At 51.1% G+C, this 26,123-nt stretch overlaps 1 protein-coding gene across 2 annotated transcripts in view; it reads right to left on the bottom strand.

Annotated features, from left to right (window-relative positions):
* Window positions 1-26,123, bottom strand: part of IL16 (interleukin 16) — a 103,323-nt gene that overhangs the window by 65,091 nt on the left and 12,109 nt on the right. For both annotated transcript variants that reach the window (XM_046008029.1, XM_046008030.1), the window contains exon 2: window positions 11,149-11,561. In XM_046008029.1, coding sequence (XP_045863985.1) covers window positions 11,149-11,561 — 413 coding nt within the window. The remainder of the gene's footprint in view (window positions 1-11,148; window positions 11,562-26,123) is intronic.

The raw sequence follows: 26,123 nt of genomic DNA, 5'->3' as shown, positions 1-26,123 counted from the left end.
GGAAGCTAGGGCAGGCAGAGGGCAGCAAGGACAGAGGCTCAGAGACAGTAACCAGCGGGCGGTACGCAAGGAATAAGGGAAGCCCACAGTGGACTGTAAGGTACTTAAGGAGGGCCATATCGAGAAGCAGAATGGAAAACGTCGTGGTTCACTACTTCCTCCAATTTCCCCTGTGGTCCTCTTCTTTCCACCCAAACCCCTTCTCACTGACCAAAGGGGTCCCAGTAGAACCAAGGAGATTCAAAGACCGGCTTCCAGGCCAAGAGTTCCAAACGCCCTTTGAGAATGGAAACGGGCACGCGAAGTCCCGTGGAGGCGGGGGCCGGGCAGCAGGTGCCTGTGGATCACACCCACGGCCTCCGCTCCCACTTCTGGCTCCTGGACCACCCTTCCCTCCCGTCCTCCTCGCCGCACACGGGGGTGTGGCTGCTGCTCCGTGGGAGTCCCGGAGCCCCGAGCTTCCCTCTGAGGGGCCGCTCTCGGCCTCTCCAAGCTGCTTTTCTGCGGCAGGAAGAGGCAAGCGGCCAAAGGATTGGGTTTCCCCCGGGCCAAGGCAGCCTGGGCCTCAAAGCCACAGGCTGAGCGGCTCCCAGGCGGCGAACGACAGGAACCCGGCCGCTCAGGGAGGCCCCGACCGCCCTCCCTCTGCGCCCAGCACAAGCCCCGACTCAGATGCTCGCTCTGACCTCATCCAGCCTGAGTCACACAGCGGGAGTGCTGACTTGGCCTAACCGATATTTTGAATTGGTGAAGAAAAGCAGGACGGGCCCCACTACAGAGGCCTTTCCCATGTGGATCAAAGCGTTTTGCATTCTTCTAGGAGGGCCGCCCTGAGGGAGGACCTCCCACACGTCTGCTCTCCCCGGCCACAGCCCCCCTCCCGGATGGGGCGTCCAGGGACCCCAGCCGGTGGGATGCCCAGAGCGGGGTGCAGCGGACACCCCCACGGTGGCTCAGAAAGCCAAGGCAAACTCGGGCTCCGTCAGGACACACTGCCTCAGCTGTACTCACTGATGCGACCGTTGCTTCCACAAGTATTTCTAGAACTGTACTGGGTGCCCGTTCCCAATCCCACCCAGCTCCAGTGAAAGGACCGCCCACTCCACGATGAGCAAATGCAGTGCTTGAGGCCAGTGGGCCGATCCAGTAATATTTAGCCCGAGAGAAAGTCAGAAACCGGTGAGGTAGGGGGCATCAGACTGCGCCCAGTGGATCTTGGGCCCCAACCCCTCCTGGTCTCCCCTTCCTCTGTCCTGCCAAGGGCAAGTCATACCCTTGGTGTGCACACCCCTAGGCTGCCCCCTGCTAGGGGCAGCAATTACAGAACCACAGGCAGCCACACTGGGCAGGGCCCTGGGCAGTGCAGGAGCAGCGGGACAAAGGGCACTGTGGCCAGTGGCCAGGAGCCGGGGGACGGCTCTGCCCTGTGTCCCCTCACTCTGGTTCAGAACCCTGAGCACTCCTCTGAACTTGACTATCCGCATTCTTATGAAGGAACATTTGTTCAGGTAGGAGGGAAGAATACATGTTTTTAGACGTGTGTGACCTTGATTTATAACTTTCAAGTACGTCGATGTTTGGCATATCGGGACCTCTGGCCCCATGCTGCCTGGGTTAGAGGCAAGTCTGCTTCCCGCAGAAGGACAGAGATGCTGGGAGAGACGAGGCGGTGGGGGAAGGAATGATGAATAATGGAAAGGATAATGGAAAAGGTAAACATGGGAACTAACGTCAATGAGCACTGACTGGACAGAACAATGATAAGGACCTGTTCTTGGGATTCACATATACAGAGAATTAAAATGCATGAGAATAATGTCAAAAAAGTGGCAGGTGTAAATGGAATTGTGTGTTCTAAGGCCTCGGTATTGTCTGAGAATGAATAAAAGCACTAATTTATATGAGACTCAAATACATTCAGGATTATGTTTTATATTTTAACGATTAAAAGAATAGTGAAAAAAATGTATAACAGACAAGCCAGTCGAAGGGGAAATGGAGAGGTAAAAAAATATATTAACCTAAAAGAAGGCAAGGAGAGAGAGAAAACCAAGTATAAATCAATACTCGTTATTAGAAGATAAAGATTGTTAGATGGAAGAAAATGAACTGATTATATGCAGCTTACATGAGATACTCCTTAAATACACAAACACAGATTGATGATTAAGAGGAAAAAAGAGGGGAAAATAACCAAAAGACATTAGGTTAAGTTTTGGGACACCTGGGTGGCTCAGTTGGTTAAGCAGCTGCCTTCGGCTCAGGTCATGATCCCAGCATCCTGGGATCGAGTCCTGCATCGGGCTCCTTGCTCCGCAGGGAGCCTGCTTCTCCCTCTGCCACTGTCTGCCTGTGCTCTCCCCCTCTCTCTCTCTCTCTCTTTCTCTCTCTGACAAATAAATAAATAAAATCTTTAAAAAAAAAAAGACATTAGGTTACGTTTTACTCATAGCAAATAATTTTCTTAGCAAAAATCACCCCTAGACAAAAGATGGAGATTTGTCGATTATAACGTGATAATACCCCAGGAAAATATTTTTTTAATTCTAAATGTCTATGCATATAAAATATACCTTCAAAATGTATAAAGCAAAAACTGACAACTGAAAGGAGAAACAGATCCGCCGTTGTAGCTGGAGACAGACACGCGGCTCCCAGTGACCAACCGAAGGACAGGACCAGGAAAGGGAAGCAGGTCTGGAAAATGTGGTTGTTGAACTTGATCTAGAGACATGCATGGAACGCTGCCACGAAAACAACCTACATACTCTGTCCCAAGAAGTTTCCACGGTTAAACTTATTTACAATATGCTCTCTTCTCTGACTCTAGAATAATCAGTCTAGGAATGAGGATAGAGACGAAGACACTAGAAATTCCCCAGCTGCCTGAAAATTAAACAACCCATTTCTCAATAAACCACTGGTCACCCAAGAAATCACAATAGAACACGTATACTATCTAAAATAATGAAAACATGGACTATCAGAGTTTATTGATGAAGCCACTAAATTTAGAAGGAAATTCAAACCCTTAAATTAGAAAAAATATTAAAATGCCAAAGATCAATTATCCAAGCTGCCATCTCAAAAATATAGGGAAAAAAAAACAAAACGTTGGACGTGAAGAATGGAGAGGAAAGGAATGGTAAGAATAAGGGCAGGGGTTAATTAGACAGAACCCATGGACAGAGAAATCCAACAAAATGAGAAGCTGATCCTTGGAGAATGGACAGGCTCTGGAATGGCAGATCAGTTAAGGGAAAAGAGAGAGAGGAGACAAAGTACCAGTACGGGGGAGGAACAACGGCAGCCACTCCCGCTCCTGCAGACCTCTGAAAGGTAACACGCACACCCCCATAGGAGTGCAGGGAAACCTGGGGTGGTCAGAATCGGATGAATGGGCTGTGTCAATGTCCCAGGGCTGGTGTGACATTGTACCACGGTTTTGCAAAACGTTACCTTTGGGAGAAACTGGGAGAGAGTACACAGCATCTCCTTGCATTCTTCTTTTAAAAAAAAAATTATTTATTTATTTGAGAGATAGAGAGGCTGAGAGAGAGATCACAGAGGCAGAGGGAGAAGCAGACTCCCCACTGAGCAGGGAGCCCAATCCAGGACTCAATTGCAGGATCCTGAGATTATGACCTGAGCCAAAGGCAGATGCTTAACTGACTGAGCCACCCAGGCATTTTTCTCCAAACTATTCTTTACAACATCTAATCATTATCTCAACAAAAATGTCAGTGAAGGGGCACCTGGGTGGCTCAGTGGGTTAAACCTCTGCCTTCAGCTCGGGTCATGATCTCAGGGTCCTGGGATCGAGCCCCGCATTGGGGCTCTCTGCTCGGCGGGGAGTCCGCTTCCCTTTCTCTCTGCCTGCCTCTCTGCCCACTTGTGCTCTCTATCTGTCAAATAAATAAAAAATCTTAAAAAAAATAAAAAAAATAAAAAATAAATGTCAGTGAAAATGTACTTCGACTTACAAACGACTTTACGCTAATAAATTCTGAAACTCGGTTGAAAAAATTTCTGGAACAAAAATGCATGTTACCAAAATTGATACTTGAAGAAATTTAAAAAAAAAAAAAAAACCTTGACTATTCTTGTAGCTATTAAGTAGATTTGGTGAAAATTTAAGACCTTTCTACAAAGAGATATCCAGGCTCAGATAGGTTCACAGGTGAATTTTCCCAACTGTTCAGAAAAGTATAGCGCCTGTATTAGTCAAACCATCCCAAAAGATGAAAAAGAGGAAATGTTCCCTAACTCATTTCATGAGGCCAGCATACACACCCATGATGTGAAAACCAGACAAGGGCATCACAAGAAACAAATTTTAGGTCACTCTTTCCCACATAGAGAAATGACAAGACTCACAAGCAAAACATTATCATATCAAAGCCACAGTTATCCAAAAGGGTAACAGATCTTAGCTAAGTTGAGTCCCAGGATGCCAGGAGTATAACGTTGTCTTAAGATCTTAAAAAGTCAATCAGTCCGAGTTACCACATTCACAAGAAAAAAAGCAGAAAAAAAAATATGATTATCTCAATAAAAGCTGAAAAAATCATTTGATAAAACTGGACAAATGATGTGGGGAAAAATAAGACCTCTTTTCTAAATACAAATACTGAGAAACTTCCTCAATCCAATAAAGGACAGCTACAACAAAACCAGGGCAAGCGTCATACTTACTTGCAAAATACTGAAACTTTCCTCTTGAGATCAGAAGGAGACAGGTGGTACCAGCAGCACTGGCCAGTGAAACAGAGGGAAGAAACAGTATAACAATCGAAAGGAGGAGACAGAGCTCTGATTATTCAAACACAGTGGAAACATGATTGTCTCTTGCAAAAAGCAAACGTAAACACGAGTCAAACTTGGGAGAGCTCTAGCGTGCAGATGGATGAGGGGATTCAATACTAGGAAGGTATCCGTTCTCTTCAAATAAACCTATAGGGTCAAAGCAATCCCATAAAAATCCCAATAGCACAACTAAGTCTGGTTTGAAGAACAAAGCTAGAGGACTTACCAGATATCAAAAAATTATAAAACTGTCATAATTAAAACTGTGTGATATTAGTGTGGAGAAAAAAAAAGACGAATGGATCATAATGAGAGGACAGAAAGACACAGATAGACAAATGATAGATATGTGTGTAGACAGATGACAGATACAGTTCTTGACTTTTTTTTATGATAACACTGCTCTGCAGGGAAGCCTGTGCAGGCTCATCAAAAAATCGTGCTGGGGAAAAAAAAAATCATGCTGGATCACTCAGATACCCGTACAGGGAAAAAACGTTTAAATATATATTTCACAATGTATACAAAATCGACTTCATATGAATTAAAGATCCAAATGTGAAAGATAAACAGCACAGCTTCTAGGAGAAATGTGGGGAAATGCCTTCATGAGTTTGCAGCAGACAATGACTTCTTTAAAAGGATCCTGTCTTCCTGCCCCCTGGGAGACCTGGACCAGCCAGGAGCAGTCCGGTTTTGTTTTGCAAAACTTGACTTGCTTTGGGAATTATTCAGCTTCAAAAACTATAAAATAAAAAATAAAAATAAAAAGATCCCGTCGTGAAATGCAAATCAGCACAATGAGGCATCAGCCCACACCTGTCAGAAGGGCTAAAATCAACAACATGGGAAACAAGTGTCGGCGAGAGTGCGGAGAGAAAGGGACCCTTGTGCACTGCAGGTGGGCGTGCACACTGGGGCAGCCTCTGCAGGAAACAGTATGGAGGCTCCTCGAAAAATTAAAAATAGAGCTATCCTATGAACCAGCAATCACACTACTGGGTATTTGCCCCCAAAATGCAAAAATACTGATTCAAAGGGATACATGTACCCCAATATGTATGGCAACTTTATTTACAGTAACGAAGATATGGAATCGGCCCACAGGACCATCGATAGAGGAATGGATAAAGAAGATGTGGCATAGACACAGAGTGGAATATTACGCAACCATGAAAAAGAATAGAATCTTGCCATTTGCCCCAACAGGGCTGGAGCTAGACAGTGTTATGCAAAGCAAAATAAGTCACTCAGAGGAAGACAAGTACCATACAATTTCACTTATAAATGGAATTTAAGAAACGAATAAGCATAGGGCAAAAAGAGAGGCAAACCAAGAAACAGACTCTTAACTGTAGAGAACACACACACTGCTGGTCACCAGCAGGGAGGAGGGTAGGGGGTGGGGGAAACAGCTGATGGGGACGGAGGAGGGTACCTGTCGTGACCAGCACCGGTGAGGTATGAGAGTGGTAAATCACTACGTCGTACACCTGAATCTAATATTCCACTGTATGTGAACAACATTGGAATTAAAGTATTAAAGAATAATAATTAAAAAATGAAACTGAACTCCTGGGTGGCTCAGTCAGTTAAGCATCTGCCTTTGACTCCCAGGCTCCTGGGATCGTGTCCCATGTCTGACTCCTCTGCTTAGCGGGGGGGTCCTCTTCTCCCTCTACCCCTTCCCCCTGCTCATGATCTCTCTCTCACGCACTGTCTCTCAAATAAATAAATAAATCTTTGGAAAAAATCTCTTTCAAATAAATAAAATCTTTTTAAAAATGTGTTTCAAAAAATGAAATAAAGAGGTCCCCTTTCATGCATCTGGAGCCAGGCTTCCACGGGCAGCCACAGACATGTCTCCCTCCCTCATGTCTCCCTCCCTCCGTGATCTCCCCTGTCTTCCTGCCCTCATCCGACCTGCACACCCGCCGCCGCTCTGGTCCCTCCTCATGCTCCCTGCGTCCTTTCTCCACGCGGGCCGAGCGCCGGGAGGGGCAGGCAGGAGGGAGCCCTGCTGGACCTGAGCTCACCCTCACCTTCCGGGATCACCGAGATTTTACAGTCACTTGGCTGGACCCATTCACCTCCAGGGAGGTCCCATCGGAGGAGCGTAAACCCTGCTACTGCACAGAGCTCCGGGGACTTGGAAGAAGAGCCCCAAGGCTCCTTCGAGGATATAGTTCTGCTACTCATCCTCTGCGTGAGACCCTCCTCTAAGAAAGCGGAACAAGGAACGCCATGGCTTGGAGGAGGGGACAAGGGGCAGGATTCACTGGGCTCACACCTGTCCCCTTCTCCAGAGAACGAGCTCCCGAGGGAAGGAACAGTATCCAATACGCTTCTTAATTCCCAGGGCAGAGATAGCTATAGCCCAGAGGTAGCAGGTGCTTAGCCAGCGTTTGGGGAAACGGAAGGAAAGGGGAGGAGGGAGACAGGAGGAGGGAGAACAAGGACGGACGGGAGGAGCAGAGTCTGGGCGAGGCTTCAGTGCCACCCGCCCGAGCTTCCTTCCCTCTGGCCCGGCGTCCTACCCAAAGGGCATTTTGAAATACTCTTTCCATTCGGAAAAAAAGACAGTGGGCCTGGAGTAGCCAAAGTGTCGGAGCATTTCTACCTTTTCAAGGTCTAGGCCTGATAAACTGAGTATTTTTGTTTGTTGGGTTAGGGAGTCTCGTTTTCAACCTTCTTCCACTTGAATTCACCCCCGGGGGCCTGGAAGCTCCCCCCGAAGCGGGAGCCTCACCAGCGCCTTCTCGCAGGACGCGAGCTCGGATGCTCAGGTGCTTGCTCCGGTCTCGGCGCATTCCCGCCCCGACGCGGGTTCGATGCTCGCTCCGGACTTTGCGCATTCCCGCCCCACGCGGGTTCGATGCTTGGTCCAGACTCTGCGCATTCCCGCCCCACCCCGGCACATCCCCGGGCGCTCATTTCCTCAGCTCTCGTCCTGCCAAGCACAACGCCTCCAAAAAGGCTTTATTATTTTTTTTTTCATTTGGCTATTCGTCTAACTTCCTCTTCTTTAATTTTCATATGAGGCGTTTCTAGAGGAGAGACTGATGTCACGGGGCCTCTTTCCAGATACTGTTTTGAAACAGTGTAACCACGGTGCTGCTGGACACTGAGGAGTCCATCTAGGCCAACTGAGTCACGCCCGGGCACAGGGCGGGGCAGGAGCTGGGGCAGGCACTAGAGTGTCCCTCCAAAAGGGGGAAGGAGGGGGTGTCATTCAACACTGAGGCACCCCCAGGAAGGACATCGGGACCAGCTGTCACCTTTGCCCTTATGTCCTGTCCTGGCGCTCCTGATAGGAGACCCGCCCAGTCACTGAGCCCTCAGTTGCTTAGAACTCAAGCCTGGATGGCTCAGGATCACCTGTGCTTCTGAGAAGGAAAAACAAGAGCTCAGGTTGGGTTCCAAGCTGGCCAGTAGCCCTCCCGGGCTTCCCGGGCCATCCTTGCCCCGGCGGGACTCAGCTGTGCACATTACCCCCTCCCCGCCTCCCAGCCTCAGTCCACGCCCCTCTGCCCGCTCACACCACCCCCTGTGATCCCGATGTCTTGACCTGGACATCCTGCTGTCAACCGGCTCCCCCTCCAGGGTGCCCTTCTGCAGACAGAACTGTGTATGCCCCAAGGATTCCCAGGACTGCCCTCACTGTCTGCACCCACACGCTGAAACAGGAGAGATGTGCTCGCTCCCCGCCCCACGAGCACCCCGGAAGCTACAAGCCTGACGCGCTCCTGGCACAGTGGAGGTGCCCGGGAAATGCTGCCGGATTCCTTAATGATTTAATCACTCCGTGACAGTCAGTGTCCCCCTCCTGACCCAGAAATAGTCACGAGAAAGCTAATTAAGGAATTACTATGTGCACTCTACTGGTTCAGGTCGATTTTCTTACGTAAATACTTATCACTTGCTCTAGATTAAAATAAAAAAAAAATCCCATAGGAGCTAAACAGTACTCGTGTGCACGGAGGCCCAGACACACGCTCATGTGCATGGAGACCCACTCAGAAGCCCTCAGTGCCTCTCACCTCTGTGTCTTTGTATATGTGGCTCCTTCCACCTGGGATTCCCCATCACCCACCCCTGCTGAGCCCCCTTCAGGGAACAGCTCCCCGGTTCCCACCATGTGTCCAAGCCGGAGTGGCTCTCATCTCAGCACACAGCGTCTGCTTTCCTGGGGTTGCTCAGGTCAAAACCTGCCTGGAAGTTTGCTGCCTCCCATCTTCTCGTAAGACAAATCTGATCAGCAAATGCCCTGGGTTTGCCTTGAAAATAAATCTGTGCTCTGACGATTCTCAGTGTGACTGCCGCCATCCTAGTCGTCCTAGTCGGAGCCACATCTCCTCTTGCTGGATTCCTGCAGAAGCCCCGGCTGCTCCCCTCTGCATGCTCCCCTCCCCCTCTGCAGCCAGAGCGCTCCTCTGCTGGGCCGGGGGGCTCCCCTGCTCGCTCAGTCTCCCGTCTCTCTCAGCGTGTCCGGCCAGCGCTGGGCTTCACCTTCCGCCGCCCTCTCCTGTACACAATCCCCTGGGCGCGCTCTCGTCCTTGCTGCTGCAAATACCTCATCTCTTCATGTCTTTGCACATGCTGTTCCTGCCGCGTGGAACGCTCCTCCCCATCTGAAACGTGCAGAGGACACACTTGTCCACCTCCTTCAGGTCGCTGCTCAAATGTCCCTTCTTCAGAGAAGCCTTCGCGATCACCTTCCTCCAAAGGATACGGAGCTCTCCCCTATCACTCTCTATCCTCTTTCGCTGCCCAAGATGTCTCCAGAGCCCTTCACCGTTTACTGTCATATCCCGTATGAGGTATTTGCTGCTGTCCCCCGACCAGAGTAAGAGTTGTGTGAGGACAGGGACTGGGTCTGCGTGGCCCACATCTCGGTGCTCTGCAAACACTCACGGGATGTACAGATTTCCGGCGCCAGAGACCCGCTCCCTCTCTGTGAGCCCCCGGCAGCCCTCTGGACGGTCCTCTCCATTCCACTCTCAACAGGACCCTCGAGGGCAGGGACTGGATCCCCACAGGGCTTAGCACAGGGCCTGGTGCTCAGGACACCCTTGTGCGATCGCATAGAAGCAAGCGAATAACTCATTCCAGGAGTCACCTGGGTCTCCCGGTGATTTTCGAGTTTCATCCGTCTGAGCGCCAGCCTGAACCACGAGATCTCATCAGCACGTTTCACTCCCAGCTGGTGGATCATATACTTATCATTCACGGCAACCCGGGAGACTGGCCAGGCTCCCCCAAACCCACCGGTGTGCTCGTCCCTCCTGTCCTATTGGGAGAGCTCAGGCCATACCAGCAGAAGTCACGTCGTGGGTGACAGAGCAGCCCGGGCTGAGTGAGGCCCTTGGGGAAGCTGCTTGGGTCTGGAGACCTCCAGGACTATCCCGTCTCTGGAGCCCAACGGCCCAGCCTGGGGGGAATGGTCCGTGATAGTGTTTATCGTACGCATGCTAAGCAACGGTTTTCCTCCTCAAGGAAGCAAGCTGTGCAAAGGTCCTGGATGCCCTCCACGGGGACTGGAGTGCCTTCCCTACTTTCTGTTGACAATCGTGTGCCTGTGCCAGTAAGGGGTGGGACAGACCCTTCCCGGCTGGCCCGTCGCCGGGTAAGCCGCACGAGCTCCAAGGTTCTGGGCTGCTTGGACCCTTGAGAAATCCCACCTTGGATGGAAGGCTGAAGGCACAGTATTGGACAAAGAATCAGCCTCTGTCCCCTGGTGCCTTGCAATTTCCATCCTGTGATAATGCAACTTGAAATATGTCATAATGGAAGAGAAGTCATTCTGAATTTTGGCTGAATTTTCAGCTTTCCTTGACCCCTCAGCTCCTGTTCGCTCCAGCACTCACACCCGTGTGGGGACCGGCAGGGACACCTAGCAAATGCTCATGGTCGGCATTCAGGGAGCAAACGCACTGATCCTCTCGTCCCTGCCCTGAGTGACGTCAAGTCTGCTCCTGGCCCAGGGCCCCGTAAGTCAGTGACCTGAGATGCGCGTGTATGCCACAGAGCGTCTGCCTGAGATGAGAACATGCCAGTGTACTGACCACTGCCCAGCATTTTCCAGCAGGCACTCAGGCTCAGTTTCCCTCCCACCATCACAGCGTCTCATTGACTCTCTCAAGTGAGAAGGTTGACTGAGCCTGATTCACTACCATGCTCATTATTACCATTCCAGTGAGCCCGCCTCAGCTCTTCCTTGCTTTTGTTCGGAATTAGAACTCTGTGCCTTCCTGACCTCCGAGTAAAGGGGTTCAAAGACCTTCATTCGGAGCCCCCAAAACCAAACACAGACTCTTCCAACCCCGCCAGCCCCGGGTATACCTTCACGAAGAGTAGCCTCCGGCAGCTCTTGCCGCGGTCACCCCCGGCTGCTTGGACTGGAACCGCCTCGGAGGCCAGCGCCGGATCAGGAACGCGGCTGGGCCCAACCTCCGACGTGTCTGCCAGCTGCACGGACGAGTGGAAAATCCCCTCCTTGCCCTGGCCCAGGGAGATCTCGAAGGGATCCGGGTACCTCTCGTCGGGGCTTGAGCCGTCGTCACTGGTCTTAGCGTTACAGAGCATCAGGGACCGGGAGAGGGACCGCAGTTTCGTAGACTTCCTGCTCCTTCCAGAACGGCTGTGCGGGTCCATCCTCAGAGAGGAGGGGAGGCTGCCCTTCTTCTTCTCCTGGTCTGCGGCCCTTGGGTGGCGGGTGGTGACCGGACTGGCCTTAGCTGCCACGTCGTGGGTCCCTGGAGGAAAGAGGAAGCAGAAAGAAGCAGTGTGACTCGCTACTGACAAGTGGGATGGGACAGAGGCCTGGAGCAGAGCCACCGGGTGCCGGTGCCCGGGTGGCAGGGCACGGAGGAGACCGAACTTTGGCGGCACTGGCCCGCCCACGTGACCCACCTCATGCAGCCCGGGGGACCCAAGTGTTGACCACCGTCCACTCCCTGAAGCCAGAGCTTCTCTCATCCAAACCCTCACTCTGCAGACAGGGAAACCGAGGCACAGAACAGGGAAACACAGACCCAAAGGCCCAAAGCGCCGTGGCAGAAAAGCAGCCGTCAGAGTCCCGGGTTGTCTTTAGAGGCAGAGGTCCGAGCTTTGTGACCCTGTGGTTCCAGCCAGTCTGCAGGGGCTCCAGTCTGTGGAGCGTGTTTGGGGTGATGGAGACGAGGATGTACGTGCCTGTCCCTTTTCCCCACTCCCGGTGAGTCCTGTAGCATCTCCAGAGAAACCACAGAGTTCAGGAGCCCCGTCTGAGGACTGCAGCTGCCTTGTCCTCCTTTCCAGATGCAGAGCCTATGACCCGGGTTGGGACTGTGACCAGTGCCGACCCTCCAGGGCTGATTGCGTCTAAGAGACAGTAGCGCGGGGGGAACACCCTCACACAGTAGGTGCTTGGCAAACCAGTGCACCCTTCCCTGGGCCCAAGGTCACAACCCGGCCAGGGGCTCCTGCTCCTTCAGCCATTCCCCACCCCCATCCCGCTCTCCCAGCCCTACAGAGGGAGGACTGGCCTCAGACACCTGTCAACCCCGTCTCTCGGTTCCCATCCCTCCCGGCTCGGCATCACCACGAGGCCCCTCCCTCGCCTTCAGTCTCCGCGAGGCAGGTGGCAAAGGGATCCCCCCAGAGCTCCCAACTCAGGCCCAAGCCACAAAGCAGAGCCATGGGGCCGCTGCGGGGGCACAGCTGGGGTCGAATAAGGAAGAGCAGAGCCTTTCCAACGTTCCTAACTAGAAGCTCTTTCAGAGCCCCCGCAAGGAGAATTCCTTCTTAAAGGAAGATTGTTTCTCTTCAACCCCCATGTGGCACCCAGTGATCATTTCCTATATCCGCTCCTTAATTTTATCAGTTTACTCACCGTCTACAGCAACCTCAGCAACGACTGCAAAAGAATGAATGAAAAAATGTGGGAAAGCCCAGTATATGTCGGTGTCGCTCTTGAGATGTTAGTACAAACTAACCAGATATTAGGATATTGGTCCATTTCGTCCAGCCACCGTCTTCCCAGCATCTCAAGTCCCGGACTCTATGTCCTTCCAGCTTAAGTAAGGGAGAACCCCCCTCCGCAGGTGGAGTCAGCTCTGTGCTGAGCCCCAGGCCTGGCTGCAGGGTGCTGAACCCTGCATGGGACACCCCCAGCCCCAAATACAGGGGACACCCCCAGTCCCGAGCAGACCTCTGCCATGGGACACCCATGGCTGCCCACCAGACCCCCAGCTCTGGCCAACAGCTGCCCGGCGTTTCCACAGTTAGTCGGATCGTACATTCTCAGCAACGACCCTTTCAAACGTTCCCTTCTTAGAAACTGGATTTCCCTCCCTTTTGATCCTAGACAGAGAATGTCTCCTCCTGCTTCGTGCAAATGCGGAAGCTCTCAGAGAGCAGCCTTCCCGGCTTCCTACTGTCGAATTAGCATGTGCCCTTGCCGTCCGCACATACTGTCCACACCCTCGGTGGTGGAACACCTGCCCTCCCATTGAGGCTGTGCCCTCTCCCCACCCCTGTCTGTTCTCCGGCTCCCACTCCCCCAGAGTGTTGGTGCACAGCACCAGCAAAATAATAACAGATGATAATAATAATTACCCGGGCTCGTGACGCACCAGGCACTGCTCTGAGTGCTTTTAGTATTTCATCCTCACAAAAATCTATGGCAGCCTCCATTAATATCCTCGGTTCACAAAATGGATCATCGAAGCACAGAGAGGTTGAGTCGCTTTCTCGAGATCACACAGCTAGGGCTCAGTGACAGCAGGAATTAAACCAGGCAGCGTGACTCTGGAACCTGACCTCTTCCATGGCTTCCCACGGACAGGGATTATCCCCCCTCTGCAGGGCTGGTTACCTAATCTCTCCTCCACACTGGGTCTCCAGCAACAGGGTGGAAACATACACAGATCACTTCTGTTTTTTAAAAAAACTGTGTGGAGGGGTGTCTGGGTGGCTCAGTAAGCTCTTGATTTTGGCTCAGGTCATGATCTCAAGGTCCTGACATCGATCCCCGCATTGAGCTCTGCGTTGGGCGTGGAGCCTGCTTCAGGTTCTCTCTCTCTCCCCCCGCCCCTTCCCCCTCCCCTCGACGGGCTCACGCGCATGTGCTCTCTCGTTAAAAAAAAAAGAAAAACAACTATGTATCAACGCCTCACCCTCCTCTTGTTATCTCTTTCTTATCCTCTTCATCTCTTCTTTCCTCGTTGTCTTTTGTTACAGTGAGAATTCTTAACACGAGATCTATGGTCGTAACACATCCTAACGTTAACCCTAACCCTAACATGCTGACAATAGAACACGATTCCTTCTCACCTTCTTGGACAGTGTTTCACTCCCTGCACGTTCCCTCCTCAGGCTCACCTCCCCTTCGAGCCACAGCCCACAACCGGCTTCCTTCCCCTGAAACCACTGAAACTCTCATTTTATCACTTCTGCATTTTATGTGCCCCCTAAGTCTTGAACCCAGGTCCAGAGGATGCAGTCCGCTTGCCTGGAACCTGTTCCGTTTTGAGAGGATTTGTTAAAACCAGACAGGCAGGGCTCGGATATACTGGCTGTAGAATACGTAAAGTTCAAGTTTTTAGTGTTTTCTTTTTCCCTTCTCGTTACTCACCTTTATTCCAACTGTCACCTTTCAAATCCAAATGCTGAATGCTCTCCGCCCTGCCGTCATCCCCAAAATAGGAGTTCTTTTGATTCTGTTGGTTCAACTCCCCAGAACTAGGAACTCACAACGCAAAGGTCACTATGAGTATTTACATATTTGTATCCAAATATTTTTGCATTTTTAAAAAATATTTTATTTATTAATTTGACAGAGAGAGACACAGCGAGAGAGGGAACACAAGCAGGGGGAGAGGGAGAGGGAGAAACAGGCTTCCCGCAGAGCAAGGAGCCCAATGCGGGGCTCGATCCCAGGACCCTGGGATCATGACCTGAGCCAAAGGCAGACGCTTAACCAACTGAACCACCCAGGTGCCCAATAAATTACTTTGCATTTTTTTCAAATTCATGAAGACTCCGCATAGCTTACCTGAGCCTCATGGAGAAGAAAGGGTGTGTGTATGTGTGTGTGTGTGTGTGTGTGTGTGTGTGTGTGTGTGTGTGTGTGTGTGTGTACGTGCGTGCCTGTGTTGCTCATAGCCAGCCCTGGTCCATCAGGCATTTGGAAAATTGAAATATAATCAAAGCTATGTGTTACGATCCTTCTGGACTTGCACTGGCTTTAGATGGGGAGGATATAAATACAGAGTTGCTGAGGGCCGCTGAGTGGGGAGACCTACTTTCTATACACAGGCTGTATAGAGCTCACAGAGGTTGGGGAACAGGTAGGGAACAAGAAGAGAGAAAGCAAGGAAGACAGAGAGAAAGAGTGAGAAGGATGAATTTAAAGGATGTAATATGAGCACCTAGATCCAGCCATACCTAATGCCCACTATGCACGTTTCTCTTTTTGCTTAAAAAAAAAATCCTCCTGGAATAATCATTCTCTCTGATGCTACTGGCACACGTAAAGGAAAACAGTAACATCCAGGGACAAAGAGTCTTTTCGAAACTTTCATCCCACCCCAAGCCTAGGAGAGGAGCCAGTTACCTGCAGTCAAAGCCGAAACTCTCCCTTCCAGCCAGTCTCTCATATAAAAGCCTCTGCACTCTTTCCCACCGAGCTCTGTCGCTGTGTGCCTGGATTCGTAGAAGGCAACCCCAATCCCCCTTCCGGTTCCCGTTCTCTCCCAGCCCACCATGGCCGTCCCAGCAAAGACGGGCTCCCTCGCTGGGTGCTTTCTGGGACACAAACACTTGGAGACTTCAGGACCAGGTGCAAGGCTGTGTGCCTCGCTCGGTGGTGGAGAAGTTGGCCGCATGCGGGACTTAGGAAAGCAGACGGATCACATTCCTCCGTGGACACTGTGCTAATCCCGGGACACCGTTTGCAGGAGCGTCTGATGAGTACTGTCAGTTTTAAAAAACAAGCTTTTCTGGAGGGAACCGTGACTTTGCGCAGCCTTGGCTCTCCTGTGGAGCTGGCAGAGGCCATGAGATGGGACGTGGGTGGTGTGCTGGGGCCAGGGGGCTAACCCTTTGGTCCAGAGCAAAGACGGTTTTCAAAATGAACCTTGCTTTTATGGCAAATGTAACAAAGGGAGGGAGTCATAGCAAAAAGGTTGTGTTGGAGCGGCCAGAGCTGGACTTGGGGGGGAGACTGCTTTCCCTCTAGGCCTGGCGTGGAGGGAGAGAGAAGGGAGAGGAAATAATTGGAAACACAGCACCATGGTCACACGGTTCTGCTTAGCTTTGGTAATTGTGCTCAGGACATTGGAACCAGCTCTGGCTCCTACTGGGACCAAATGTCAGCAGAGCTTGGGGGCAAGCCCGTGCCTCTCCCTGGGGTGCAGCAGCCTTCCAGCGGCCTGCACGGCCTGGCCAGCGTGTTTTCTGGGATTTTGCTCTAGGCTCCAAGGGTGTTTGCCAGGCTCTTGTCGGTTTTTCTCTGCCGCTAGTGAGTTCTCCACAAGACGACCTTAGGGGTCTCCTCCAGAGGCTTCCTGGGGCGCGCAGAGAAGCTTTCCAGCATGGCTATGCTCACAGAACCAGCTACTTTCACTTCCTGGCAGAAAAACCCGAAGGATTTGCTTTAGGCCAGGAAACGGCTCTCCCACTCCCTGGGGGCCTTTTCCTCCCATCCACGAGCTCATCCGTCGCCCCTTCCACACAGTGCTGGGGCTGGAGGGCTGTCCCCGCACACACACGTGGCCACCGCACCCCAAAGAGGGATGAGGACTGACACAGCGTCACGGTCCTCCGCGGACCTCAGGACCTTGGCTGCACTGCCATCCCTATAGAAAATACAAAAGCCAAAAGAATAAAGCCAAAGAGCAAAGAAATGGCCAGTTCCTCCTTTAAAGGAGTTTGAACGACTTCTGGACTGTGCCAGGGAGCAGGGTCAGTAAGCTCGCCCGCCCGCCCGCCCGCCCTCCCTTCCTTCCTTCCCGTTTGTTTCATTCAGCACTTGCTGAAAAAGCATGACGCGTCGGTCGCTCTGCTGGGCGAAGTCAACCCCGGAGGAAAGGCCACGGCGTTTCCATCTGGATGGAATACACTTAATTCACTGGAGAACGTCGAGAGGGTAAATAACCATATGGAGAAAGGCGAACTCGCTGATAAAATGTGTTTCAAATTTCTGAATTCCCCGACAGTGTCTTATATCAAAGGCAATTTTTCAAGCTGGGTCACTGCGGCCCAGGGGGTGTTTTCTGTCTTGAACCGAAGAGGGACTCGGAGGCGGAATGAAGGGAGGACGTTCAGGGCCCAGCTCTTTCGGGGCCTGTGGCTGGGACTGGTTGAGTGTGTGTGTCTGGACGTGAGCACAGGACCCGGCAATTGTGAGACACCTGAGGGCTGTTTCCCAGCCGGTAGTGAGGATGGGAAACTCCTCTCCCCACCGTTCGGCTAAGGTGAGATGTGTGATGGGTAATTCTCGTGTCAGCCCAAGGGGGCTGCGGGATGCCCACGTCGCCGGTCAGATGTTCTTTCCGGGTGTGTCTGTGACGGTGTTTGCAGAAGACGCGAGCGTTTGCGTGTAGACTGACGAAAGGGTGGGTGTCGCCAGGCCACCGTCCTCGACGGTCCGCATAGAACAGAAGGCAGAGGAAGGGCGGGTGTGCTCGGCTCGCGCTGAGACAGGCCCCGTCCTCTCCCGCCCTGGGATGTGGGCGTCAGCACTTCCGGTTCTGGAGTCTTCGAACTCGGACTAGGGCTTACACGTTGGCTGTTCTGGTTGTTCCAGGGCTGTGGGCTTGCTGTAGAGGACGCCCCGCGGTTCCCTGGGTCTCCAGCTTGCGGGTTGGCAGATCGTGGGTTTTCTCCAAAATTGTGTGAGCCGACCCCTCAGAACACACCTCTTTCTCTGTGTTTCCCTCTCCTTCTCTCTCTCTCTCCATCCATCCCTCCCCCACCCGCTGGTTCTGTGACTCTAGGAGAAGGGACCAAGAAAGACACCCCACCTGGGACGCAGAATGAAGGACTCCAGGCAGCCAGCTGACATCACAGGGACATGGAGCCCCGTGGGCTGCCTCTCAGAGTAGCTGACAAGGCCGAGCCACCAGAAAGACATTTTGGAAACTGCTTCTCTGGAGGAGCCTAGAAGGCAGGTATGTTAGACACTGGGAGGCGCCCCTCACCTGGATGGCTGCACTCTCAGCTCCCTGGAAGGAAGGTCATCTCAGCCACGAGTGGGGTCCTCAGGACGCCCTCCCCAGCACCCAGGCCTCTGAGACAAAGGACAAAGAGGGGTGGCCCTTTCCCCTTCAACATACGGATTCCCTCCAACGTGGTAAAGGCTGAAGGTATAATTCCTCTGGGGAAGTATCTGGGTGCATTCACGAAAGGCGCATCGACCCGTCCCTGCTCGGAAGGGACCAGCTAAGGACACTCCTTACTGAACCCGGTGCCCGGAGCTTGGCGCTGCTCATGGGAGACGCTCGGGAAATGCTGTCACGGGGAGGAGGGACAGGCAGGAGCACAAAGGTCCCGGCTGCGGGCTGGGCACTGAGGTGACCTGCGTAGCCTCAAGTGCCGTGTGCAGCCCCTTTCCAGCTTCACGGATGGCCCCCTGAGTGGAGACGACCGTGCTCACCCCCAAGGAAACCGAGGGAAGTACCCCCAGGAGGCACCGAGCTGAAAGGCAAAAAAAATCACAATAGTGGAAGCGACTACACGTCCCTCAATGAGAGATTGTGTTGAATTGTGCGCAGTCAGCGATGAATCATGCCGCCAACAACACGCGTGTAAGAAATCTCCGTACGTGGGCGCGGAAAGAAGCCGCCGTATACCACTACACTGAGAAACACTGTAAAAGTTCTAAAAGTCCAGGTGTGTTTATGGAAACGTACTCATATTAGTGAACACCAAACTGTTACTGATTTTTCCGGAGGGCACATAAAGTGCTGGGGGGTAGTTTTACAGAAAGCTTTGTCTTCCTACTTAATAATTCCTTTGCCTGATTTTTTTTTCTTACATCGTGTATCACACTCAGAACCAGAAAAATAAAGGTCCCTGTTTTGAAGAACAAGCTGAAATTTATGACAAATTGTTGCCCGCAAATAGTTCTGGTTAACTTTACAGCGATTTTTCTCAGGCTCTGAAATATCTGGTTGAAATTTCTATTAAGATCTCCTGGGGTTTGCCGATGAACTTAGGGAGAACGTCTTCCCACCCGAGAACATTTCTTCATTTTTAAAAAATTTTCTTTTCAGTCAAATTTTATATTCTTCATTCAGGCTCTAAATATCTCTGATTACATTTATTCCCCAGTGCTTCTGTTCCTACTGGGAGTGGTACCATTTGTGAAATAAGTTTCCTGGTTGGGTATTGCTTGTCCATAAGTAAGGCACAAGTTTTGCATATTTAGCTCATAATTGACAACCCTGTAGATCTCTCCTACTCTCTCAAACCCTAGGTCCTCAACAGCTTCTCTTGAGTTTCCAACTGATTCCCACTGAATGTTAAAAATTTCCTTCATTTAGGAGTGCCTGGGTGGGTCAGTCAGTGAAGCATCTGTCTTCGGCTCAGCTCATGATCTTGGGGTCCTGAGATCGACTCCCGCATCCGGCTCCCTGCCCAGTGGGGAGTCTGCTTCTCCATCTCGCACTCTCTCTCTCTCAAATAAATAAATAAAATCTTTTTAAAATTTCCGCTTCATTTTCACAATGCATATACTACTTATTTCCTTTTCTTTTTTCAATATCACTGAAGTTTCCAGGCAGGACATTAGTCAACAGTGGTACACAGATGCATTCCATGCCTTTCTCTAGACAGTGAGGGAAGTTCCCACAAGCGTTTGATGGTAGGTAGGATACGGACTGCTGTATCAAGGAAAAAAATCATTTTTTATTATATTGAGGAAATATTCTACTATTTCTAACTTGGGAAGCATTTCCACCAAGAATGGGTGTTTATTAAATGCTGTCTCAGCTCCTTGGCAAACTCACGTATCTCTCCTCTGCTGATTTGTCTGTGGGAAGGAACCTCTGGCTGTCCTGAGGCTGGGCCACCTGTACTCTGATGTCATTTCACATCCCACTGGCTCACAACTCGCAGTTTTAACTAAACACCAGGACTCACTTGCCCATATTTTTCTCGGGACTTTTTTGTGTCTATGTCCCAAATAGAAACAGCCCATCATCATCCTGGCATTATACAAGATTCGGGACCCTGACATCCCTTCCTACCCTCTGAAATGGTTGGATCATCAAAGATACATCTAGTAAAAGCTTGAAATAACTTTTCCATGAAATCTTCTGGCTCTGGCATGGCTTTTGAGGTGGTTCCTTGAAGCTCTCCTTGGTTATCGGACGACTTAGTTTTTTTTTTTTTTAAGATTTTATTTTATTTATTTGACAGACAGAGATCACCAGTAGGCAGAGAGGCAGGCAGAGAGAGAGGGGGAAGCAGGCTCCCTGCGGAGCAGAGAGCCCGACGCGGGGCTCGATCTCAGGACCCTGAGATCGTGATCTGAGCCGAAGGCAGCGGCTTAATCCAGACTCAGTTTTTTCCAAAAGTCTTTTCCTTCATCAATTTCGACGACTTGCTTTTTGTATTTATTAGCATGGCGTTGCCCATGAATTTGCAAAGTCCTCTGCGGAATTCTGTGCACGGGCTCTGTCGGTCGCCCTCCTCTCTGCTCTGACTCGAGGAGATGGTGCCATCCACGCTTCCAAAGGACTCGGGCCAAGAACTCGTGCAAACATCTCCTCTTTTTGGTTTGTTTGTTACATTTCTTTCTGCTTGAGTTTTCCTCCTTCCACACCCCGCCACCCCATGTTTCTGATATTTTCTTTTTTCTACCTTCTACAGCTTCATATTTGATTGCCTCCGATCTGTTCTTCCTGTTTCGGAGAGGACAGCATGGCATGCCGTGGTCACCTGCTAGGACTTCAGAGCCCAGCTCAACGTGGGTTCAAATCCCGGGGCAATCATTTACTAAGTGTCTGACCTTGAACGTCTGCTTGACCTTTCTGTGACTCAGTCCCGTTCTCGGTAAAATGCGGATGATTGTCGTGGCCACCCCACGGCAACTTTGTGAGAATAAATGAAAATGCTGGATGTCAACCCCTTCACACGGCTTATGGGCCATTTGTGGTTTCCAATAGTGCTGACGCCATCGCCGTTATTTAAAGCTAGAACTCCTCCTCTGAATGTCCCTGTGGCTGCAACCCCATGGATTTTGAAACACGACGTTCAGTTGTTGTTTCATAAATGGTCTGTAATTGTAGTTTTGATTTCCTACTTAGGCTCCGTTCTGCAGGGGACTGCTGTTGTCCTCATTCATGTCTTATGGTCAGAACTCCAAGAGGCAGCCTTGCTGTTCTTATAATTTTTTTTTATTACAAAATTCCAGTTTAATTGCATCGTGGCCACAGGATGTGTCCTGGACATTTTTTACTTGGTGGGATTTATTGAGGTTTACTTTGCGAGCCAGTATGCGACGTGACTAAGTGTTTTCAATGTGGCGTGCACATTTCCAAAGAATTAGAATTCTCTGTTTGAAACGTCAAAGATGTATGTGTCCACATGTGATATTAAGATACATTATATACATATGTACCCAGTCTTGCAGTCATGCAATTCAGCACCTCCATCTCCTTACTTATATTTCGTCGGATTCATCTGACAAGGGTTGAACGGCTGGGCATTCGCATTTGACATCGCGTTTCTCATGTCCCAAACGTTTCTGCTTTGTGTATGTCAGTGGCTTTATCGGGTGCGTGGAGTGCTCCGATGTCCGTGTCTCCGTTTTGTGTTCTCCGTTTTGCCCTTTTGTGGGAGGAAGTTCTTGATTGACCCCATATTTATCTGGTCTGCTACCCCACTTTCTCCTCATCCGCATTTGCTCCGCCCCTTTTCATTTGATGCCCTTTTTTTTTTTTAAAGATTTTATTCATTCATTTGACAGAGAGAGATCACAAGTAGGCAGAGAGGCAGGCAGAGAGAGGAGGAAGCAGACTCACCATGGAGCAGAGAGCCCAACGCGGGGCTCGATCCCAGGACCCTGAGATAATGACCCAAGCCGAAGGCAGCGGCTCAATCCACTGAGCGACCCAGGCACCCCTGATGCCGTTTTGTTTTAAATGTGTCTCTTAAAAGTGGGATGGAACTAGATTGGGACGGAGAATGTGGTTTTTCTCAGGTTCCTTTTTTAAAATTTTTTTCATTTGTTTTTTAAGCAGAATCTGGGAGTCTTTCTTTTTTAAATACACACATGACCCTTGAACAACGGGGGGCTAGCGGCACACCTGGCTCCTGACTCCCCCAAAACTTACCTACCAACAGGCTACCATTGACCAGAAGACTTACCAACGACGTAAACAACTGATAAGCACACATTCGGTGTAATTTATGTACCGCAGAGAGCATTCTTACAATCACATAAGCTAGAGAAAAGAAAATGCGGTTAAGAAAATCATAAGGAAGAAAAAATCCACTTACACTACCACGCCGCACTTTTTTCCCCAAAGAATCCTCATATGTGTGAGTCCACGCGGTTCAGCCCCACATCGGACAAAGGCCAACAAAGGAACGACCTCATGTCTTCTCTCGCCCACCCTACGCCTCACACGTATGTAGTGTAGAACGTTGCGTCTTCCTCCGAATCTAGACATCTTCCTTCCGCCATGTTTTCTCTAGGTGTGGCTCCTCGTCACCTCCTTTCCTTGCTTCCCCGGCCAGTTAATCTCCCTTTCTAGTCCTCCTCAATGACGGAGAGCTCATGCATTCTGATTCTAGGTTGCCGGTGGCCCCATTGAGAGTCTCAGAGCGTGATACTGGGACTTTGCCCTTCCTCTCTGTCCATTCCAAGCTTGCTGCCATGTCTGATGGGCCTTCCCTCGCTCCCTCCCGGATGCCGACCTCCCTGTCTCTGTGCTTCAGAGCATGTGACCATCCCGGGAGGATGACACACCGTTGCTTTGCAGGCAGTTTTTCTCCTGTGCGTCCTCTCAGATGGTCCCGCTAAGAATGTGACTGGTTGAATGGACAGGAGTCGTCTCGGTGGCCTGGCTTCAGCTCTGACGTCATCAGCCTGGTGGGCCCTTCTTGCTCTGCTCCTTTCTGGAACCCTCACTGGATCACTGGCCCAGGAGCCTCCTGAGTGCCCCCCGCCCCCAGCCCGCGGGCCCCGCACAGGCATTGCCCACGCCTCGCACGTCCTCGGTCTCCATTGACTGTGCTCGATTCTCACCACTCTCCATGCCTCCTCCTTAGGAGACACTTGCTCAGAACCAACCACGCCGCTCTCCAGACCCCAGCGCTGACTTAGCTGGCGGGGAGGGGGTCTGTGCTCTCTGAGAACCCGCTCTCTCCGCCGCGCAGCCCGAGTCTGACCCCAGCAGGCGCTTGTCCCGTGTTCAGAGGTGGACCGCCAGGCCCGACTCAGCCAGTGGCACCTACCGATCGCTCAGTAATTACCGAGTGCCTGGGGACGCCTGCATGTAGTGCGGGAAAGTGCCTCCTGGCCAGATAAATTTGTAAAGTCAAACCAAACATCTTACGGATTCTGTCTGGTAACTTGGCCTGGACGACCTCTAACGGGGGACAGTTCGTCCACTTATCCCCATCCCTGGGACATACCCAGCGAGTTGTCCCTGCTACTTTGTACCTATTCTGACCTTGAAGATACAGGGACAGCACTTCATGCCCGCAGAAGAATGAGGTAGACTTTTTTGTGCTACATGAAGCAGAAAAAAATATTGTTGTAGGGGCAGTGTGTGTGTGTGTGTGTGTGTGTGTGTGTGTGTGTGTGTGTGTGTGTGTGTTTGGAAATAGAAAAATTCAGACTCTTCACCAAAGTGTCATCAGGGATCATTTCTGAACAGCAGACAGGGGCATGGGGAAAACTGGTCACCCCGGTTAACTACAACATCTTCGTCAAAAGCAAAATGTTGTAAAAATCAAAATACAAAGCAGTGATATAATAAACCCGTAATCAATGGGTACACCTCACTTCATTACAATCTAGGAAGGAGAAAAGGAAAAAAACAACACAGAAACTTAAAACACACAAACCTAAAGTAAGACCTCCTTGTCAGAAGAAGTGGGACAGGGCTTGAAACACGCCCAGGGGCGACAACTAAGAGCCCTTCCTGGGGAGCTGGCAGTGAGGTACTGAATTGCCATCTACGATCTCGAAGTCGGACTGAGGGGAGAGTCAGAGAAATGCAACATCGAGCTCTAAATTATCAGTGTTTGGCCTGCAGGAATTGTGCAGAATTTGTGGTCCTGCCGCTGTCTCTGTGTGCGTGCGTGCATGTGTGCGTGTGTGTGCGTGTATGTGTCTGTGCGTGTGTGTGTCTGTGCGTGTGTGTGTGTAAGATGACGGGTTTGGGTTTGCATTTTGGTAAGAAATGATGTATCTGATTTCTATGTCTGTCAACACACCCACATACACCGCACACGTACCCACGGTTATATTTTCTGTATTTGCTAATCAGCCCAATGCACAGGGAACAGAGAGCAGGGACGTGGCTCGAGGACGCACCAGGGGTCTCCTGCCCCAGGGGCTGGACCCCCGCAGTCCAGCGGGAGCTGGCCACTGAGTACTCAGAGGACGAGGAGAGGACAGGCGTGAGAGGCTGGGGCCCTGCCAGCCCTCCCCGACCTTTCCGTTGCTCTAGCTCTTCTGATCCATTTAAGAAAAGACAAAAACAGAAAGAGACGAGCTCCGGGCTGACTCAGTCCGGGATCTCTGCCTCGGTTAGTGGGGAGAAGGCCACCTTGTGGGAGAGAAAATCGCGGATATTTGGGGTTTAAAATGCTCTCCCTGCCCATCTCCATTCCAAATCCTATCCATTGTTTTTTGAAACTTTGCCGATCCTCTCTTACTGTAAAAATTTACATTTTACACACCACACATACCGCACAAGCACATGGAAGATGCGTGTGTATATAAAAGTTTGTAAACACACATACGTGCATAAACACAGATAACTCAGACAAGAGTTTCATGAAACGACACCCTTACTACGGTGTAGTGAAGTAGAAACACGACAGAAAAGATATACAATATGCCTTCGCTTGGAGCCTGGTGCATTCTGATATACTCCATTCTTCTCGTTTTTTGTTTGTTTTATTTTGTTTTGTTTTGTTTTTCTTTTTAAAAGCAATGCTGGTCTCAAGGCACTAAACTGATTGCCAGTGCACTCGTGGGGCTTGTCTGAACACCACTCTCCTAAAGCCTTCCCTGATTGCCCACAGCCACTTCATAGGGAACATTTGCTTTGATGCAAATGGCCTCTTGGTCTCTTTCTTCTGAGCCACTGAATGTTCTTGTGGACACAGTAATGTCCCTGCCCTTGCTTGTCTCCCCACAGATTTAGGAGCTGGGATGGATTCTGAAATCCCCTGTTCTACTCCTTGGCTGCAGAGAGAGGAAGGAGGAGAGGGCTCGAGTTCGCCCCAGCGTCGCTTTGCCTGAAGACGACTGCTGTGGTCCACAGGGAGCCCGCACGGGTGCCGGCTGTCCCCGCAGTGAGGATGTGTCCACACTGGCCACCTCCAGCTGCTGACCAGCAGAGCAGCCACGTCTCCGTTGCTGGAAGAGCCGTGAGAACGTGTCTGGCCAGCTGTCCATGCAGACCAGAGCAAGAGCAGGACCCAGAGCAAGCCCTAGGAGAGCCCTGTCTGTGGTGGTCCCAGCTCCTGGGTCCCCCTGCAGGGGCGCCGCCAGCCCAGAGCCGCTCCCCCAGGGCACTCCCTGCCCTTCAGCCTCTCCAAGGGTGCCCAGCCCAGCGGCTCCCCTGGGCTCTGGCTGCCCCCCGGCCTGCCCTCCACACATGGTGCCCTGCCCCCCCCCATCTGCTCGGCAATCTCTCCCGCAAAGACCCTCGGGGTTACTGCCAGACGCTGGGCAACCTTGCCGACCAGACAGGACCCACAAAGGTTGAACACAAGAGAAAAACGAGAAGTGCGTTCCTGCTTCAAGCCACCCTCTTAACCACACGTAGAACAATTTGTTTAGTTTGCCTCCCGGGATATTTTTTGTACCCATGGATGACAGTGTGTCGCTATCCGCACTAATTTGTGCCTTAGGATCAAAAAAAAAAAAAATCTTACGGGTGACAGTTTGTTGCCAGCCCGGATGGACAGCGTGCATACAAGGTCAGATGGTTACGGCTAAGGTTATGTCCGTGTCAATCCTCCCTTCTTAGCTTCCTGCCATTCACCGCGTGCCCCGCGTGGACAGCGAGTCGAGGAGGAAAGCATGGACTTGAACTCTCCCCGAGAAGGCAGATGTGGGCCCGGAGACGACTCCGAGAGTG

The sequence above is a fragment of the Meles meles genome, chromosome 6, assembly GCF_922984935.1.
Source record: "Meles meles chromosome 6, mMelMel3.1 paternal haplotype, whole genome shotgun sequence".
NCBI lineage: Eukaryota > Metazoa > Chordata > Mammalia > Carnivora > Mustelidae > Meles > Meles meles.
The sequence above is the reverse complement of the archived record's forward strand: the minus strand, read 5'-3'. Positions and strand labels throughout refer to the sequence as shown.